The sequence below is a fragment of the Macrotis lagotis genome, chromosome 1, assembly GCF_037893015.1.
Source record: "Macrotis lagotis isolate mMagLag1 chromosome 1, bilby.v1.9.chrom.fasta, whole genome shotgun sequence".
Taxonomy (NCBI): domain Eukaryota; kingdom Metazoa; phylum Chordata; class Mammalia; order Peramelemorphia; family Peramelidae; genus Macrotis; species Macrotis lagotis.
Window position 1 is genome coordinate 587,710,577 of NC_133658.1, and position 20,826 is coordinate 587,731,402.

A 20,826-nucleotide genomic window follows, 5' to 3' on the forward strand; every position below is an offset into this window, starting at 1 on the left:
AGCCTGCTCCCCTCCTCGGGAACACTCCGGCAGCGCGGCTCCCCCATACACGAGGCTCCCAGGCCCGTGGCAGCGGCGACAAAACAGCCTACGCGCGTGCCCAGTTCGTCCGCCCCTCGGGGTGGGGGTGGGGGTGGGGCTGAGCCGGCAGCGCATGCTCCATGCGCCCAACCTCCCCGAGGCGCCGGCGCAGTGAGTGAGACAAGGTGGGGGAACGAGTCGGACGGGAAACCACAACAAAGATGGCGGTGGCACTGCGGGCGGTGGTGGCCGGGCCCGCCCGGTGCGCTGCGGCGAGCAGTAGCAGGGGCTGGGCGGCGCGGGCCCGGAGGTACTGCAGCCGGCCCGTCAGCGTTAACGAGCGCATCGAGCAGAAACGCCAAGAAGCGCTCCTTGGAGGCGGACAGGCCCGGATAGATGCGCAGCACAAGCGGGTGAGTCTGAAGGACGGCCGGCCTCAAGCCCCGCCTCCGCCCGCTCTCGGCCAATCACGACGCGGCGTGCGCGAAGACGCCCACTTCGGGCCGGCCAATCAGCAGCATGTAGTCCGGGGGTGGGGTGGGGGATGCGCTCCAGCCCCTCCCGCTTTCCCACTTTTCCAGGCCTTTCGGTGAAGGGGCCCCGCCCCTCCCCCACTTTGCCTTCCCCGCGCGCGCGGCCCCGCCCGCCGAGCCCCGCCAGCCGAGGCCTGCGCGCGGGCTGGGACCGGCGGAGGCTGGAGCGAGGCTGTGGCGCGCAGGCGCCCCGGTGGCTGCCCCGCCTGCCCCTCCCTCCCGCATCCCGGCGGCCACGCGGGACCCCGCTCTGGCGCTGGAGGACTTCCCCGACCACAATCATCTCAAGCCCAGCCACACGCAACGGCTTCGGGGTCACGGAACATCTTCCTTTTAGGGCCTCTGGAGTCATGTTGGGCATGGCATTGATCACGGCCTTTTTTAAATGAACATTTCTTTCATATTAAATTATAAAAAAATAAAAGTTCCTACTTTTTTTAATTTTCAAATTTCTTTTTTCCTCCCACTTTATCCCTTCCTTGGAAAAATAAATAAAATCCATGTTCTTGTACTAAATATATGCCTGATCAAACTAAAGGAATTCACTTGCAGTTCTGTTTTGGCTTTTTAGTTTTTGCAAGGCAAATGGGGTTAAGTGGCTTGTCTAAGGCCACACAGCTGTGTAATTATTAAGTGTCTGAGGCCGCATTTGAACTCAGGTCCTCCTGACTCCAAGGCCGGTGCTCTATCCGCTGCGCCACCTGGCCACCTCTTACTTACAGTTTTCAGAAATGAATATTTTATTTTGCATCTCAAGCCTATCACCTCTTTGGAGAGGTGAATCTCCTGAGTCCTCTGGTCATTGCAGTGATCAGACTTTATCCAAAGTTAGTTGTCTTCACAATGTTTCTGTTGTATGAATTGTTCTTTCTGCATCAGTTCATTCAAGTTTCCCCAGGTTTTTCTGAAGCAAATTTCATTAGAGTGATTTGCCTTAATATGCTTAACTTATTCTCCAGAACCCCACTCAAGTTTTCAGTTCTTTGATAATACAAAAAGAATTGATGCACATCTGGTTCTCTCTCTTTTGATCTCATTGTATATGAACCTAATAATGGTATTGCCGGTTTTAAAGAATATGCATAGGTTAGTGTTTGGGGGAAGGAGTATAGTTTCAAAGTGTTTCCACAGTGGCCAACCAGAAGTCTAGATCATTCCTCAACTTTACCAGTAGTGATTACTGGGCCTATTTTCTTTTCTTTTTTAGTTTTTTTTTTTTTTTTTGCAAGGCAATGGGGTTAAGTGGCTTGCCCAAGGCCACACAGCTAGGTAATTATTAAGAGTCTCAGTTCAGATTTGAACTCAGGTCCTCCTGACTCCAGGGCAAGTGCCATCTAGCTGCCCCATGGACCTATTCTCCTAAAACTACTTTAACAATTGCTGTTTTCCATCTTTTCCAATCTTATGGTTATGAAATGGAATTTTATAGTTGTTTAATTCACAATTCTCTAATTACTAGTGATTTGGAGTACTTTTTTTATGTCTATTCATAACTTGGATTTCTTTTTGACAACTGCCTAATCTATCCTTTGACTATTGGATAATGATTCTGGTTCTTTTTTTTTTTTTGCAAGGCAATGGGGTTAAGTGACTTCCCCTTGGTCACACAATGAGGTAATTATTAAGTGTATGAGGTGGAATTTGAACTCTGGTCCTATCCACTGTACCACCTAGCTGCTCCATAACTCTGGTTCTTAGATATTTCAATATCATATAGATCTTGATTATAAAAAAACTTAATGCAAAAATATTAACAATTAACCTTTCAGATTTTAGCAGCATTAGGTTTATATAAATCCCTTGCAATTTTATGTAATTAAAATTGCCTATTTCAGTTCTTATTATCTTCATTATCTCCTCTTTCATTATGAACTCTTTCCTCTATTCATATTTATATTTTCTTACTTGATCTTTTGATTTTCTTATGTGACCTTTTATATCTGTCATATTATCATTTGGAGCTTATATTTGTTTATGAAATAAATGTTTGTCTAAACCTAATTTCTACCAGACTGGAGAAATATAATTTTAACCTGTTTCTTACCTAGGGCAGGTTGAATAAAGTAGCTTAGGTTTATAATAATGGGGGACAAAAAGAATGCAGATAGATAAAGGCAAGACACACCACTCATAAGCTAATTTTCCCCTTGTTTTTCCTTGCATGAATTTCAGACTAATTTATTCAGGTAATTTGTGTATGTGTGTGTGGTTTGTTTGTTTTTTTAATTTCAGGGAAAACTAACAGCCAGAGAGAGAATCAGCATCTTGTTGGACCCTGGGAGTTTTGTTGAAAGTGACATGTTTGTAGAACACAGATGTGCTGATTTTGGAATGGCAGCCAATAAAAATAAGGTAATTTGTTCAGAATTGTGGTATGTATAATTCTACTACACAGATATTATTACATCTACTTATCTCCTCTCCTCATGTCCCTACAAAATGACTAGTCTGAGTAAGAAAGGTCTAGGGTCAAGTTCTTTCTCTAATACAAACCACAAATTGCTCAACCTCTGGGCTCCCTGAGTAATTCTCTAAGGTTTGAGGTTTCAGAAACAGTTGCTGAACTCCACTGGCAGAGGGAAATCACTGAAGAAATCACAGATCCAGGCAAAATAAACAAATCATAATCCCTGCTACATAGTGAATGGATGAGTCTTTCCAAAGTGTTCTGGCATTCAGAACCATCTCATTCTGATGTGGGCCACTTGTGGGATGGACCTCTCAGAGAAAGGTCCTCCAGATGGCTCAGATCCCCTGTTGGGATCTTGGCTGATCTAATTTGTGCTAGTTTTGTGTAAAGAGGAGCTCAAGTTAGAACTCTTTAGGCTGTCATTTCTTTTAAGCTTGCACATTGCTTGGCAGTTTTATCACCATAATGCATTTTTCATAAACTCTATCTTCTTTGGTCGATAATATTTTTAGCATTATAGAAAAAAAGACCCTGGAACAATTGTCCAAAATCGTATTTTAGTTTCAGTGTCACTTAAATGAACAAGCAGAGCAAAGTAAGTTTGACTATTATACGTGTGTGTGTGTATATATATATATATATGTATATATATATATATATATATATATACACATATATGTGTATATATATATTTATTTTTAGCTTAACAAGAAATAGAATACAACACATGTTTATTTAATGGATGTTGTATAGACTGCTGGGCTCTAGGTGATAGACAAGGTTTAGATAAGGAGAGCTCAGTAAATTATTCCCTATGGTTTTTTGTTTGATTTTTACCAAATGAATCATGATTTAATTGTCTTAGCTCTCTAGCAATAACATAACTAGATATGTGTAGTTCTTTGCGCTTAATTTTATAAAATTAAGCTTGGTCTAGTTTTTCTTAGTGTTATAATCTAGGACCAGGAAATTATCTTGATGCTTTGGTGGTACATTAGTCTTTTGGGGAGAATTTCCATTGATTGTTGAAATTTCTTTGAAAATGGTAGCTTTCGTGTGTGTGTGTGTGTGTGTGTGTGTGTGTGTGTGTGTGTGTGTGTGTGTGTTTGCAAGGCAGTGGGGCTAAGTGACTTGCCCAAAGTCATACAGCTAAGCAATTAAGTGTCTGAGACTCGATGTGAACTCTAGGACCTGTGCTCTATCCACAACGCCACCTAGCTGCCCCTATGGTGGCTTTCCTTTTGAGAAAATATCACGTTTTTTTGTTTGTTTTTTTTTTACTTAAAAAAAGTTACAAAACATAACTGTCAGTCTTCTTGGTAAGTCCTGCAACCCTGAGTCCCTGTGATTATATTAATTGATAATTTGAGACCTTCCAAGTTTTTTTGTTTTTTGTTTTTTGGGGTTTTTTTAGGTTTCTGCAAGGCAAATGGGGTTAAGTGGCTTGCCCAAGGCCACACAGCTAGGTAATTATTAAGTGTCAGAGACCGAATTTGAACCCAGGTACTCCTGACTCCAGGGCCAGTGCTCTATCCACTGTGCTACCTAGCCACCCCAAGACCCTTAGTTCTAAGGGAGCTTCATGCTTTTAAGATCTAAAACTATATTTCTAGTTCTTGTTTTTTATTCAGTTTTAGAAATCTGATCAATTTCTAAACTAGTGTGATTGCAACAATGGAACTCATGGGTATTTTGCATTCGTTGTTCATGTTTGTATTCCAAGTAATCCTCTGTGGGGTTATTTTAGCTTTCAGTTTTCATTTTTATTATATTATTGTTATAAGCAACAACCAAGTTCCTTAAAAATCAATAACATTTATGTTTTGACTCTTATATCCTTTGATTTATTTTCCCTACAGTTTCCTGGGGACAGTGTGGTAACTGGCAGGGGCCGGATCAATGGAAGATTGGCTTATGTCTTCAGTCAGGTATAGTTTATTCATTGTGAACATTCAGTCATTCCATCTAGTTTTAGCCTGATGTAACATGTTTAATTTCAGTAGTTAAAAGAAGAAGGGAGCAAGAAAGGAATTAATCAGATGGTCTTGAAGAAGTGGAAACTCCTGTTTTTGTGATGCAGAGGGAGAGCTAGCTAAAGTCCAAGGTCATTTTCTCAGAGTGGTGGGGACATATAAGTCATATATACTCTCATATTGTGTGGGTCAGTTTTGCATAACTGTTTTTCTTTTTATGGTGAGGTTGAAAAACATTGGATATAAATATAAAGTTATCAATAAAACTTAAAAAATTAAGGCCATAATTAAAAACCTATATAGGTGGAGGTTAACCACAAGGTGGAGTTATAGTAGAATATAAACAGGGACTGTTCAGCAAATGCTTAATGAATAAGTGAAGGAATGAATATAAGTAATAAGTACATGTCTCAGGCATTTTTCTTGGAGAAAATATATGTCATTAGTAGAGCATTCTGTTTTAAGGAGATTTCTAAAGCAGAATGAATGTTATGTTCTGATATTGATTGTAGAGATTTTGAGTTTTCTTTTGGGGGTAGTTAATGAATGAGGTTTTGTTTCAGATGGAGGATGTCTTAGAATAGAAGATATTTCCTAGGAATACTTCCATAACTATAAACCTAAACATATAACCATGGTATTTTTCCTATCCAAGAAGCTGAATATGAAAAAAAAATGTGTTCTCTTGAAAGTATTTATAATTATAGTCATTATCAGACCTATGAAATAGATTTTTCCAGGTAGATGTTTTTGGAAGATGAAAATTTTAAAATGGGTAATGCTTAATTTTAGTGTCCTTCACAGGTTTAAAATTAGTTTAAAAACATAAAATAATTGTTATTATTATTATCTTGGTTTGCCCATGAAATCTAGTAGATTTGATATAAGTTCAAGTAATAATAATTATTATTATAACTAGCATTTACATAATGCTATATACAATATATTTACAATATTATCTTATTTTATCCTCACAGCTGTAGGAGGTCGGTGCTATTGTTATTCCTATTTTACAGATGAAGAAATTGAGGCAGGGTTTTTTGTTTTGTTTGGGTTTTTTAAGTAACTTGCCCAGAGACATACAACTAGCATAGATTTGAAGTCAAGTTGTCCTAAGTCCTAGCACAGTACTCCAACTTCTGTGCCACTAGTAATCTATATAGTATATTGAAGTATAATTTACGTAGATAATAATTACAGCTATGCTGACTCAACTTGAAAATGTTTCATTTTGGGAATCCAAATAAAGCTACAAGTTCTCATCTTCAAAGAGTCAAGCATCTTTAGATTTTTGCTAATTTATGGAAAGTGGATTACACGTGAACAGGAGAAACTGTCAATATCAGTGAGACAGGGAAAGGTGTGCTTTCGGGATCCTCTTGCCTCTTCCATATCAGAATGTTTCAAAAAGTATGTTATTTGAAGAAAAATAAAGGGGCAGAAATAAATACACAATGCATTTTGCCACATTGCTATAATCTCTCTCTTTTTTTTCCAAGTTCTCTTTGGCAGCAGTTTCTGCTGCTTCTGATGGCTTATTTTTACCATCTTCAAAGAACTTGTGTGAGTTGAAGGTGGGCCTGACAACACCTTCCACCTATGTCAGCAGCAGCTGGGAAAGGAGGTGGAGGGGGGCTGCCCAGCCAGAGGAGGAAGGGGGTAGCACCTAAAGGAGCCAGCTCCCTGAGGATATTCTGAATTTCTTGACTTTTGAAAAACCTTGCAATGAGAGGCAACTTGGGGATCCAGAGTCGGAAAGACCTGGGTTCAAATTCTCCCCATAAAACACTTTTCAGCCATGTTAACCTTGACAAGTCTCTTAACTTTTCCATGTCTCAGTTTTCTCTACTATAACATAGGTGTCTTGGGCTGGATGATCTCTAAGGCACCTTCCAGCTCCTAAATGAAGATCCTGTGATAAGAATGGGTTTTAATTTCAGGATAGGGGAAATTGTAATTTCATTTGGTAAATAATTTTAATAATAGCAACAACAATAATAATATTTGATTTATTTAGTGCTGGCTTTGTGGGAGGCACAGTGTTAAATAAATGCCTTAAAATTATCTTATCTGATCCTCACAACTCTGGGAGCCAGGTGCTATTAGTATCTTTATTTTGGTTTTTTTTGGTGAGACAATGGGGTTAAGTGACTTGCCCAAGGTCATACAGCTAGTAAGAATTAAGTCTCTGAGGCTGGATCTGAACTCAGGGCCTCTTGACTCCAGGGCAGGTGCTCTGTCCACCCAACTGCCCTTTAGGTACTTTTATTATCATCCCCAGTTTGCAGATGAGGAAACTGAAGCAAGTTAGAAATTAAGGAACTTAACCAGGGTCACACAGCTTAGTGTTTGTTGTTGAATTTGAATTTAGGTCTTCCTGACTCGAGGCCTGGCATTATATCTGCTTCTTCACCCAGCTACCCTTAATTTTACATATATTTTCATATAATATATCTTTGGGAATGAAAAGCTGGATAGCAACAACATGGGAATACCTTAACTTAAATACTTGGTTTGGGGCGGCTAGGTGGCATAGTGGATAAAGCACCAGCCTTGGAGTCAGGAGTACCTGGGTTCAAATCCGGTCTCAGACACTTAATAATTACCTAGCTGTGTAGCCTTGGGCAAGCCACTTACCATTTGCCTTGTAAAAAAAAAAACCTAAAAAAAATACTTGGTTCATTATTTGAAAATAATTTGTGAATCAAGAATTTTACAAGATAAAGAAAAGGTTTTTGTTTTATTGTTTTAGGTTTTTGCAAGGCAAATGGAGTTAAGTGTCTTGCCCAAGGCCACACAGCTAGGTAATTATTAAGTGTCTGAGGTCAAATTTGAACTCAGGTACTTCTGACTCCAGGGCCCAGTGCTCTATCCATTGCACCACCTAGCTGCCCCTAAATAAAAGTTTCTAAATGATCTTGGAAAAAATGAAGAGCAAAACCCTATTCCCTAAACCTCAACTCATCTCTGCTCCCCTCATCTTTTATGAATTTTAATGATCATTTCTTACTTCTCTCTCTCTCTCTCTCTCTCTCTCTCTCTCTCTCTCTCTCTCTCTCTCTTCTTTAGGATTTTACCGTGTTTGGAGGAAGCCTGTCAGGAGCTCATGCCCAGAAGATCTGTAAAGTAAATATTTAACAATCAAAAAAATGCCTATAGAAATGTATATGTATATTAAAATTAAAACAGCCTGTGAAGGCCCTCAAGGTGCCTAGTTGAACCTCTTACTAGCCTGTGCCTTAGAAGCCTGGAAGCAGGGAAAAAAGTAGAGAATCAGTTTGATGAGATTTGGGGTTAAGGATAAAGGCATATAGCTTGTCTTATAACAACTGGGTTGTAGGAAAAGGATTTGTCATGCTGCAGACAAGGAAGGAGAAGACACAATCTGAACCGAGCACACCCAGGCTTTGGTGGCCATATCTAATCAGGTTCCTGCCAGCCCATTGGAGCAAGTGGTCTTAGGGACTGCTTGTGTGCCACAAAGACCACTGGCCGCTGAATGCACTACCAAGAGCACATAGGATAGAGCACTGGCCCTGGAGTCAGGAAGACTTGAGTTCAAATTCGGCCTCAGACACTTAATTAGCTAGCTGTGTGACCTTGGGCAAGTCATTTAACCCCAGAATCTTGCCAAAAAAATCCCCTAAAACTAAAAATAAAAAAAAAGCACATAGGCTGATTTTTTTTTTTTGTTTGTTTTGTTTCATTTTGGGTTTTTTAGGTTTTTGCAAGGCAAATGGGGTTAAGTGGCTTGCCCAAGGCCACACAGCTAGGTAATTATTAAGTGTCTGAGACCGGATTTGAACCCAGGTACTCCTGACTCCAGGGCCGGTATTTTATCCACTACATAGTTATTCCTTCCACATCACAGGGGTTTAGAGATTTAGTGATTTGGAAAATGCTAAAATTTTTTATTCTTCCCTTCATATCAGAGAATAAATCTGAATTATTATTGTATTGAAAGACAAAGCATATTGATATTATTAAGTGCTGTACGTACATTTTATGCATTTCTGAGCTTCTAACCTTTTTCTCTGTCATCTGTTGGCCTTTGTATATCATCTGCGACTTCCACAAAACCCCCCAAAATTTCCCTTTTAATTTCTTATGCCAAAACACAATACATTAAAATGATGATTGGGAAAATTGATTTGTGGAAGGGATAACTCCTTGCTACAGGACAGTAGATTTCTCTCCCCTGCAAATTTAGTGATTCACCCAAGGTACTTGGCCCCTAAGGCTTTTTTTAGGTTTGATTATAGCCTTTTCAATATGCTTCTTCCTTCTGAGAAGATATTTAGTTAATAACATGAAGCAAACTGGCATTTTTGCCAACTTTGATAAACCTTCGTGAAAAATGCTATGAAGATGTTTTAATAAAATGCGCTGTGTTTATTAAGTAGGTAGTGATGGCATGTTGTTCTCATCGAGTCTGTGCTCCCTACAGATCATGGACCAAGCTCTGCTGGTTGGGGCACCTGTGATTGGCCTCAATGATTCTGGAGGAGCCCGGATCCAGGAAGGGGTCGAATCTTTGGCTGGTTACGCAGATATATTTTTGGTAAGAGACTCAATTTGAAAAGAATGAAGTAAAAATAAAGAACATTATTCAAACTTAGGTTATTATAGTCTCCCTCTTAATATTCTCCAGTTTAAATTGGATTACTGTGTTAGTATATATTATGGGTGATGCAAAGCTATCTGGTCAGTGATATTGAATTGGGGGAAAAAGTGTTCATAAGTGGGGAAACTTTCTTTTTTGAAAGACATTCTAGATTAAAAATCTGCAATTTTGAATGTAAGAACAAGGAATAAAGTCATATTCTACAATTAGAACTTCATTTAAAAATGTATTTACGTTTTTCTTTATAGCTAATTTGGGTAGGGTTGGGGAAGGGAAAAGGGAGCAGGAGGGAGTAAGGAAGAGAGAGAGAGAGTGAAAGAGAATGAGGGGGGTTCATTTTACTAAGCAGAGAGTTTCATAAAAGGAGGAACAGTGAATCATTTAAAGAGAACAAGATATAAGTAAGAAGGATAGAGATTATGATAAGCAGCTATAGAAAAGGAGGGAGAAGAGAAATTGAAGCAGGGAGATCTGGTAAGCTCTACAGCAGGGTTTCTTAATCTTTTTCATGTGATGGACCACTTTGCAGTCTGGGGAAAGCTTTGTAGTCTTTTCCAGAATAATATGATTCAATATATAATACTTTTTGAAGGAAACTAGTTATATTGAAATTTAGTTACTAATATATATTTTAAAAATTATCAGATTCATTTGTTGCATCTTAACTTTCACTTGGACTCAAATATGAATGGTATCATCATGGATGTTTTAAAGAAGTCAACTAACTACTATTTATTGAATATTTAATATGTTGAAATGCTTATTTGCCAATTCATCACTACTCACAGCTCATCAGTTATGAAGACATTGTGGTTCAATAGACAAGGCAAATGATTTGATGATAGAGGGATTGAGTTTAAAGTCTGACTTTTGCTATTTAAAACCTGTGTGACCTTGGGCAAATCATTTAATTTCTCTGGCTGTTAATTGTTTTTCTTTTTCATCTATAATAATAAGGGAATTGACCAAGATATTTCTGAGATCTTCTAGACCTGCATCTATCATCCTATGAACTATTCTTTAATTCTTTAAATTCAAGCTACAAAGTCAGTACTCTGAATGCAAAAGTTGTTGTAGTCTATTGGGGGAATTTTTTTCTTTGGGATTTATTGAGAGTGATTGGAACAAAATTAGTTTAGGGACAAAAAAAATAAGGGGAGAACCAGATTTAGCTCATTGATTGGACATATTTTCCTTAACCTTTCATTATGGTCTTCCTCTGCCATCCCAGTAGAGAAAAGGGATGCCAATTACATTTAAATTTGAAAATTGCCTAAGAATTTACATAGGTCAGGAGCAAGGATAGCATGATTGTAAAATTTTAGAGTTGGAAGCTAAACTCAGAGGTAATTTTTTCTAATGTCCCACTATAAAATGATATGACTTGCATTATAAAAAGCAATCTTGAAAAATAACAAGATTCTTTATTACTGTTTTTAAAATTGTTCAATTAAAATTCAACAATATTTATTAAGTGCCTTCTCTATTCAAGGCTCTGGGGATACATAGACAGAAATGAAATAGTCCCTGCCCTCAACAAGCTTGTGTCCTAAAGACTTGGCCAAAAGAAACCCGAATGCCAATAAAACACCAAACTGTTTGCAGGGTTTCAATTTGTCATCTGTGCATATACCTGGGTTTTACTATACTATGCAAATATGTCTGACCATTTTTTTTCTAATTTGTTTAAAATTTAAGCAGGCATTCATGAACAACTCTGAATGCTAAATTTATGTGAACAATATTTAATGTAATCAAAATTCAGAACAAGTTTTATCTGACACTTCTTTAGTGATGCGCAAAAGCACTGGGTGGTGTGGTAAATGTATGTACATGTTAGTGACTGTCATTTCATGTAATTTCCACAGCCACCCATACTTTTCTTCATTTTTTTCCTCACGTTATTTGTTCAAGCTTTGTAATGAACAGCAGTGCGTATCAATTTTTTCTCATGTTATGGACAGCTTGGTTCTTATCCTCCATATAGATGCATCTATTATAAAACAGACTCTGCATTTCAGAAATAAATATGTAGAGAACTCTCAAAATCAAGCAAATAATTGGCTCAAAGTAGTCATATGCATATGCCTTTTTTGCTTAAAAGTATTAATTTGAAAAGGAACATAAAAAGAAATATAAATTTAAAAAAGTAGAAATCAAAAATTGTGAATCTAAGACCCCCAACTGCTAGTGTTACCTAAGGTTTAAGACTCCTAAGGTTATGCTTCCTTGCTTCAGTACTATTCTACCATGTCTTTCTTTTTTTTCACCTTCATTTGAAGATCCTAGAATGGAACTTCCATGTTTTGTCTCCCCCATTTCCAGATATGCTCTCTTCTGGTACCTGGGCTCTGAGGCTTTGGATTAGCTGCCTAGGTTTGAATGGCCATTGGTGGTGATGGTACTAGAGAAGAGCTGAAAGCTCGCCTATGTAGTTAGTGCAGGGAGGGGAAGGGGTATATAAGGGAAGGAAAGGGACAATAAAGGTATTTATTTAGTTGGTAATATTATGCTTATTCCTCAATTTATTTTTCCTTTCTTGGTATAGTTAGCATTTCTAGCATTGTATCAAATAGTAATATGATAATGGATAACCTTATTTTTACCCCCAATCTTTTTGGGAAGTCTCTTGTTTGTCCCTTCTACATATGATGCTGCTTTATTAAGGAAAGGTTAATTTATCCCTATATTTTTGTTTTATTTATGGGTGTTGTATATTTTCAAAAACTTGGAGTAGGAGTTATTAACTATTTTTATGTGTCATACTTTTAGCAGTCTGGTGAAGGTTATAGATCCCTTCTTGGAATGATGCCTTTTTATTTATTTATTCTTTTGTTTGTTTATTTAATTTATTTAGGGTTTTTTTTCCAAGGCAAATGGGGTTAAGTGGCTTGCCCAAGGCCACACAGCTAGGTAATTATTAAGTGTCTGAGACCAGATTTGAACCCAGGTACTCTTGACTCCAGGGCCGGTGCTTTATCCACTGTGCTGCCTAGCCGCCCCTAAAAACAAAATTCTTTTTTTTAAATTTATTTTTATTAAAGATATTATTTGAGTTTTACATTTTTCCCCAAAATCTTACTTCCCTCCCCCCACCCCCCAAAACAAAATTCTTAATTGAAGGAAATGCCAAATTTCAGTTAGGGGTTAGTAAAAATAAAAGATTCAAATTTTCTTCCCACACATGTTTATGGATCCCCTGAGATTTATGTGTGAACTTCCTCTAATAACCCCCTCCTTTAGAGGAAACTATTTTTGGAACCCACTGAGAAATCTTAATGGAGGTTGAAAAGGGGACGATGCTAAGGAAAAGAACCCATATACTTTATAGCCAGCTTCTACCTTGGCCATAACAGCAGTAAAAAATTTGCATTTATAGAATACTTTGCTTCTTTTTTTTTTTTTATTTATTTAAGGCAGTGGGGTTAAGTGGCTTGCCCAAGGTCACACAGCTAGGCAATTATTAAGTGTCTGAAGCCACATATGAACTCAGATCCTCCTGACTCCAGGGCCAGTGCTGTAGCCACTGTACCACCTCACTGCCCCAATACTTTACTTCTTACAAAGGGCTTTTCCCATAACAAAGAAGTGAGGCTGCATGTAAACATACACATAATGCCATTTTCAGATGAGGAAATTGAGCCTTGGAGGAAATTAAATACTTTACTCATATATTTATTAAGGGTCAATGACTAAATTTGCAATAACTTTTTTGGCTCCCAATTTAGTGTCCTTCCACCATATTGTTCTTCTTGGAGGCAGCCTGAAGAGAGAGGAAAAAAAACTTTATTAAGAGATTATAGAATTTTTCTCCTTCCACCTAGATGCAGTTTTTGTGTAAATAATCTAAATGTTATTTTATTGTTGCCTTCATCTTTTTGCAGATAAGGGCTTGAACATGCTCAGGTAACCAGATGCCTTTGCCTTTTCTCTTTTGGCAGAGGAACGTCATGGCATCAGGGGTTGTTCCACAGATCTCTTTGATCATGGGCCCGTGTGCAGGAGGCGCTGTCTATTCCCCAGCCTTAACAGACTTCACATTCATGGTGAAGGTAAGACTCTGGTTTCTATTTCCATGGTTCTCTTTCAGAATTGTGTGGTTTCTCATATGCAGCAACATTAATGCCTGACCTAGATCTAGTTTGCTATCTGAATTCATTGGATTTCACAGTGTAATCCATGGTAATGTATCAGTGTTGAAGAGGTGGTGGTGGCATGGGAATCCTTAAATTGGGGGATTTCATTGGCCAGAGAGCAGTCAATGTACTTGATTTGGGAGAAGTTTTACATGTTCAGTGAATCGTAAATATATTCCAAACACTAAATTCTTGATTGGAAAATAATCTTCAAAAATCTTTAAACCAGAGATGTCAGACTTACAGTCTGCAGTCTGCAACATTTCAATTGTGCCTTGAGACAGATTAAAACTGGGAAATATATAACAAAATAAATTACTTCAAAAAATACAAACATGGTTTTCTGAGTCAATATGAAGCTCACAGGGATCCCTACATACAGTGTAGTGCCCCCTGTTTCTTTTTGAGTTTGACACCACTAATCTAATCTGTTATTGTCTCTCAATTCAGTCAGAAAATTTTAGAACTGAAAGCGACCTTAAGGATCATTCTACTCCTCTGTTTAATGTCATTGTATTTCCTACTCTGTCCTAGTCTTTAAACATCTCCAGGAAAAGTAATTAAATAATGTTTTTCCCCCAGCTAATAGTATTTTCCCCCCAATTACATGTAAAGATTGTTTTCAGCATTCATTTTTGTAAGATTTTGAGTTCTAATTTTTCTTCTTCCCTCCCTTTCTGCCCCTTTCCCCAAGGTATCAAGTAATCTGATATAGGAATAGCTTTTAGTATTAGAAATATTTTCTTTTCTTCTCTAACTTTCTGCTGTATTAGAACCATTTCATCTTATTTAAAGTAATTTTATTTTAATATTATGTATGAACTAAGACTTAATAAAAAAATCAAACAATATGGAGTATCTCTCAAAATAAAAACCTAAAAACTTGAACTTTTTGGAAATTTGGAAAAAATTTTTAAAATTTTTCTTTGTTGAATATTCCCAATTAAATAAAAAAAATTAACATTAAATCTTTTTTTTTCTTTTTTTGGTTTTTGCAGGGCAATAAGGTTAAATGTCTTGCCCAAGATCACACAGCTAGGTAAATGTTAAGTGTCTGAGGTCAGATTTGAACTCAGGCCCTCCTGACTCCTAAACATTCAGTTTTTTGAAAATTTTGAGTTCCAAATTCTCTACGTCTCTCCTGACCCAAACCTCACCCTTTGAGAGAGCATGCAATGTAATATCAGTTGTGCATGTGAAGTCAGGCAAAGCATATGGAAAATTAATTTTATTAAAATAGTAACACTGCTTTGTTTCCATGTCCATTTCTGACTCCATATGTGTACTTTTAAAGTTTTATTGGTTTAGTTCTTTGTTTTTTTAAGAAATACTGAATTTTTATAGGATCATAAATTTAGAGTGAGAAGGATCATTAGAAGCCAGTTAGTCCAATCCTCTTGTTTTACATATGAGGAACTGAGACCCCAAGAAATCCAGTGACTTGCCAAGGGTTCCACAGCTAATCAGTGTTTGAGGCAAGATTTAAGTACTCTTCTTCCTGACTCCACATAGGGCACTGTACTCTCTTTTGCCTCTCTGATTGTTGATGTGCATGTTTTTATTCTGTGGACATAACTCTTATTTTGTATGTGTTTCCTTCCCCCCCATATTTGTATTTTTATTTTTTATGATGTAACACTACTCTCTTACATTAATAATAATATAAATTACTCTGCCATTCCCTAATATTAGGACATTATAAGTCACTCTAGTTTTTTGTATTGTTTACATTTACAAATAAATCAATTGTGTACATTTTTGCGTAAATCAGTCCCTTTTTACAAGTTTTGGAATTGATTGATATAGAGATAGCTTTGTCTCTGAAAATTTTCTTTTTTTCCTCATTTATGATTCTTTTGGATTATTTTAATAAATTGAAATTTTATCTCTATTATTTAAATTTCTTAATTGTTGATCAGTTTTATTTGTCTTTAAAAAATTTTGGTTTAATTTATACTTCCTTTGATTTCTTATTTTCAGTTTTAATACTCTCAACTTTTATTTTTTTAAATTTTCCAATTGGTGGTTTTGTTGTTATTTCTAATTTTTCTAAACCCAGTTTCAATTTACCAATTATCTTGTTATTTTAAGTATTCACTGTATTCATTTGCCTCTAAATATTCCTTTGGCTATGACTTATAGATATTCTTTTATATATTTGCATCTGTATTGCTACTGTCTTTGAAGTAATCTGCTATTGCTTTTATAATATCCTGTACTTTAGTTATTAGGACACTTTTCAGTGTCCATGTGGACCCATATATTTAGTTTATATCATTAATCACTTCTAGTTTTAAGAGTACATCAAGGTCCAGAAATGTGTATACCGTGTTCCTAAGTTAGAAGTAAATGTCTTTGTTTTTATCATGATCAGTTTTTTGGATGTCTTTTCCATGTGTAATTGAAGAAAATGTTATTCCTCCCCCCCATTGTTTTATTCATGTCTATTAGATCTTTTATATTACAAAGATTTGTTCTCTATTAGAGATTAATCTATTAGATTAAAATGTTTATTAGATCTATAAAATTATAATCTGTTTATCATGGTATGAGAATTTCTAGTATTTTGTTTATTTTTTAGATACATTTTTCATATCTTGATAGTGGAATCTTGAAATGAATTATTATTGTCCTAATTCTTCTTGCCAGGGACATGAATTTGTCCTTTAAAATTTTCACTGCTACATTATTTGATATGAATATTTAAAATTAATATGAGGGAATACTAACATGCTGGAGTGTGTTGCTTCAGAGAGAGGGGACCCTGGTCACAGTTCTAGATCAGAAAAGAATACTTGTGGTTGGTCACAATAGAACACAAACCACACCTCTCTCCTTAGATCATATCTGAAAAAACTGAAATCTTATAGGCTCCCAAGAACAAACTGTGAAAACAGCAGCATAAAAAACTTGAACCTTGGGACAGTGTCCCCTCCAACCTGGGAGCAAAGCCCAATTCAAACAAAAAAAAGTCAAGAAATAGGATGGAAAAATGAGCAAATGACAAAAAAAAAAGGAAACTAACAGAAAGTTACTGTGGTGATAGCAAATATCAAAACACAGATTCAGAAGAGGACAACAAAGTCAAAATACTATATCAAAGCCTCAAAGAAAAATGTGAATTGGTCTCAAGTCCAAAAAAGAAGTCCTGGGAGAATTAAAAAAGGTTAAAATCAGTTGAGAGAAAGTAGAGGAAAAATTGGGGGAAAAATAAGACTGATACAAGAAAATCATGAAAAAAAGATTCAGAAGTTTGGTAAAGGAAGCAATAAAATTCATCAAAGAAAGCTCTTTAAAAAGCTGAATTGTTCAAACAGTAAAGGAGGTATAAAAGTTCACTGAAGAAAGTAATTCCTTAAAAATTGAAATTGGAGGGGCAGCTAGGTGGCATAGTGGATAAAGAACCAGCCTTGGAGTCAGGAGTACCTGGGTTCAAATCCAGTCTCAGACACTTAATAATTACCTAGCTGTGTGGCCTTGGGCAAGCCACTTCACCCCATTTGCCTTGCAAAAACCTAAAAAAAAAAAATTGAAATTGGGTAAGTGCAAGCTAATGAACTACGTAAGACATGAAGAAAACAATCAAAGTAAAAAATAATGAAAAAAATAGAGGAAAACATGAAACAGTTCATTAGAAAAACAACTGACCTGGAAAATATATTCAGGGGAGATAATTTAAGAATTATTGGACTACCTAAAAGCCACAATCAAGAAAGAACCTAGACATCATCTTTCAGTAAATTAATAAGGCAAATTGACCAGATATTTTAGAATCAGAGGGCAAATAAAAATTGGAAGAATCTATTGATCATCTCCTAAAGGAGAGCTCAAAATGAAAACTCACAAAAATATTAAAATCAAATTCTAGAGTTCCCAAGTTAAGGAAAAAAAATGTTGCAAGTAGCCAGAAAGAAATAATTCAAATATCTTTGGGTCAGTCAGGATAACAAAAATTTTGGCAGCTTCTATTTTAGAAGATCAGAGGGCTTAGAATATTTCAGAGAGCAAAGGAGCTAGGATTAAAACTAAGAATCAGCTGTCCAGCAAAACTGAGAGGAAAAACTGGAAATTTAATGAAACAGAGCAGACTAATGAAAAGACCAGAGCTCAGTAGAAAATTTGAATTTCAAACCTAAGTCTCAGGAGAAAACATAAGAAACTCAATAAACTATTTACATTTCTACATGGGAAGATGAAACTTGTAACTCCTCAGAATTTTCTTATTATTAGTGCAATTGGAAGGAGTGTGAATAGAGAGAAGGCCCCAATGTAAATTGACTTTGAGGGATTATATCTAAAAAATAATTTTAAGGGATAAAAAAGAGATGAAGAGGGAGAAAGGGGAAGGAAGAAGTAAATTATTTCACATAAAAGAGGCAAAAAAGAGCTTTTACAGTGGAGGGGACTATGGAGGAGTTTTGTGGACAACTCTTGAACCTTACTCTAATTGGAATTGATTCAAAGAGGAAATAACATACACCCTGGTGGGGGTATAGAAATTTGTCTTATCCTACAGGGAATTAGGGAGGGAAGTAGATAAGGGAAGTGGGGGGGGGGCTGATAGAAAGAAGAGCAGAGAGGAGCCCCCAAGGCATGAGTGCTGAGCCTAGGGAGGGGAGTGGAGAGAGACTGCCGAACTCTGTCCTCTGTCCCTGGAACAGGACTCTGGGGTTCTGACCCCATTTAGATCTTGAACACAGTCTAGGCCCCTCCATAGAACAACAGGGCCCCCCCACCTCAGCCCTGTGGCAAAGGGGTGTGCTTATGGTCATTCACAGACGAGGAGGGAGGACAGAGCCTCACACATGGAGATCCTTGTGGGGGGGTATCCCAATAATACTCAAAAGCTTAGGAAGCACCCCAAAACTAGGCACTGGCTGGAAAAATGAGTAAGCAGAGAAAAAAAGAGGAACACCATTGAGAAATACTTTGCCTGTGATCCCAAGAAGGATCAAAACACTCAATCTGAAGATGAGGAAGTACAAGCTCCTGCATCTAAAGACTCCAAGAAAATCAGAAATTGGACTTAGGCTATGACAGAGCTCAAAAAAGACTTTGAAAATCAAGTGAGGGAGATAGAAGAAAAATTAGGGAAAGGAATGAGAGAGATGCAGGAAAAACATGAAAAAGAAGTCAGCAGCTTAGTCAAGGAGATCCAAAAAAATGCTGAAGAAAATAACATGTTAAAAAACAGCCTAGGTCAAATGGATAAAACAGTTCAAAAAGTTAGTGAGAAGAATGCTTTAAAAAGCAGAATTGGCCAGATGGAAAAAAGAGATAAGAAAGCTCTCTGAGGAAAACAAATCCTTCAGACAAAGAATGGAACTGAGGGAGGTTGCTGATTTTACAAGAAATCAAGACACATTACTTCAAAACCAAAAGAATGAAAAATTACAAGAAAATGTGAAATATCTCATTGAAAAAACAACTGATATGCAAAACAGACTTAGGAAAGATAATTTAAAAAATTATTGGAATACCTGAAAGTCATGATCAGAAAAAGAGCCTTGACATCATTTTTCAAAGAATTACTACAGGAAAATTGCCCTGATATCCTAGAAGCAGAGGGCAAAATAGAAATGGAAAGAATCCACAGATTCCCCCCAAGAAAGAGATCCCCAAAAAACCAACCCCCAGGAATATTATAGCCAAGTTCCAGAACTCCCAAGTCAAAGAGAAAATATTACAAGCAGCCAGAAGGACACAATTCAAATACCATGGAGTTGCAATCAGGATCTCACAGGACTTAGCACCAACTGCATTAAAAGCTCGTAGGGCTTGGAATATAATATACTGGAAGGCAAAAGAGTTCCGAATGCAACCAAGAATCAGCTACCCAGCAAAACTGAATGTCCTCTTCCAGGGAAAAAGATGGACTTTCAATGAACCAGGGGAATTTCAAATGTTCCTGTTGGAATGTCCAGAGCTGAACAGAAGATTTGATCTTCAAATACAGGATTTAGGTGAAGCATAGAGCATGGAGGAGATGGGGAAAATATGAAGGACTTGATGATGATGATGATGAACTACATGTATTCCTGCATAGAAAAATGATACTGGTAATACTCATATGAACCTTCTCATTTAATAGAGCAGGTAGAAGGAGCTTTTATAGATGAAATACAGGAGAAAACTTAATTTGAAGATACAATGTTGTATAAAAATGGAGTCAATAGATAAAAGGGAAATGTAATGGGAGAAAGAAAAAGGGGGGGGGGATAGGCCAAGATATTTCATATAAGATTTTTCTTTATTACAATGAGCTATTGCAATGATATGGAAGGGAGGAAGGCAAGGGGGAATGAGGGAATCTTTGCTCTCATCTGAGGTGGCTAGGAGATGAAACAGCATATATACTCAATGGGCTATAGACATCTGGAATAAGAAGGAGAGAAGGGGGGACAGGGGGAAGGGGGGGGATGTGAGTGATGGAGAAGATGGACCATGGGGCGAGAGTGGTCAGGTATAAAATATTTTCTTTTTTTACTTCTTCCAATGGGCTAGAATTGTATGGCTTCTCTGGGACCATAGGGCTGGGTGGATGCTGGGCCTAAGGGGTGGTATGTGGGCTCAGGGCCTCTTGGCCCCAGGGCCAGTGATCTGTCTGCTGCGCCACTCAGTTACCCTACAGCAGAGTCAGTGAAAGGAGAGAGAAAATATAATACATAGTAGTGGAGAAGTACGAATACAGGGAGTTGCAATCAGCAAAGGCAACAGGGGAAAAATATGGAAGTAACTTTTGTGATGGACTTATCCTAAAGAATGTGATTCACCCGCGACAGAGCTGGTGGTATTGGAACACAGAATGAAGCACATTTTTTTTATTATTATTATTTTTTGGGGGGGTTTGCAGGGCAAATGGGGTTGGGTCGCTTGCCTGGGGCTGCACAGCTGGGTGATTGTTGGGTGTCTGAGGCCAGATTTGGACCTTGGTGCTCCTGGCTCAAGGGCCCGTGCTCTGTCCGCCACCTGGCCGCCCCTACTATTATATTTTATTTTGGATCTTTTTTTTTTTTTTTTTTTTTTTTTTTTTTGGTTTTTGCAGGGCAATGGGGTTAGGGTGGCTTGCATGGGGTCACACAGCTGGGTGATTGTTGGGTGTCTGGGGCCAGATTTTGGCTCAGGTGTT

The 20,826-nt window shown here is 37.5% G+C and overlaps 1 protein-coding gene across 1 annotated transcript in view; it reads left to right on the forward strand.

Moving 5' to 3' along the window:
• The first annotated feature begins 219 nt into the window (after window positions 1-219).
• The window catches only part of PCCB (propionyl-CoA carboxylase subunit beta), a 59,466-nt gene continuing 38,859 nt past the window's right edge, over window positions 220-20,826 (forward strand). The window contains exons 1-6 of the mRNA XM_074214833.1: window positions 220-434; window positions 2,787-2,906; window positions 4,824-4,892; window positions 8,007-8,063; window positions 9,385-9,498; window positions 13,503-13,613. Coding sequence (XP_074070934.1) covers window positions 243-434; window positions 2,787-2,906; window positions 4,824-4,892; window positions 8,007-8,063; window positions 9,385-9,498; window positions 13,503-13,613 — 663 coding nt within the window. The 5' untranslated portion in view covers window positions 220-242. The remainder of the gene's footprint in view (window positions 435-2,786; window positions 2,907-4,823; window positions 4,893-8,006; window positions 8,064-9,384; window positions 9,499-13,502; window positions 13,614-20,826) is intronic.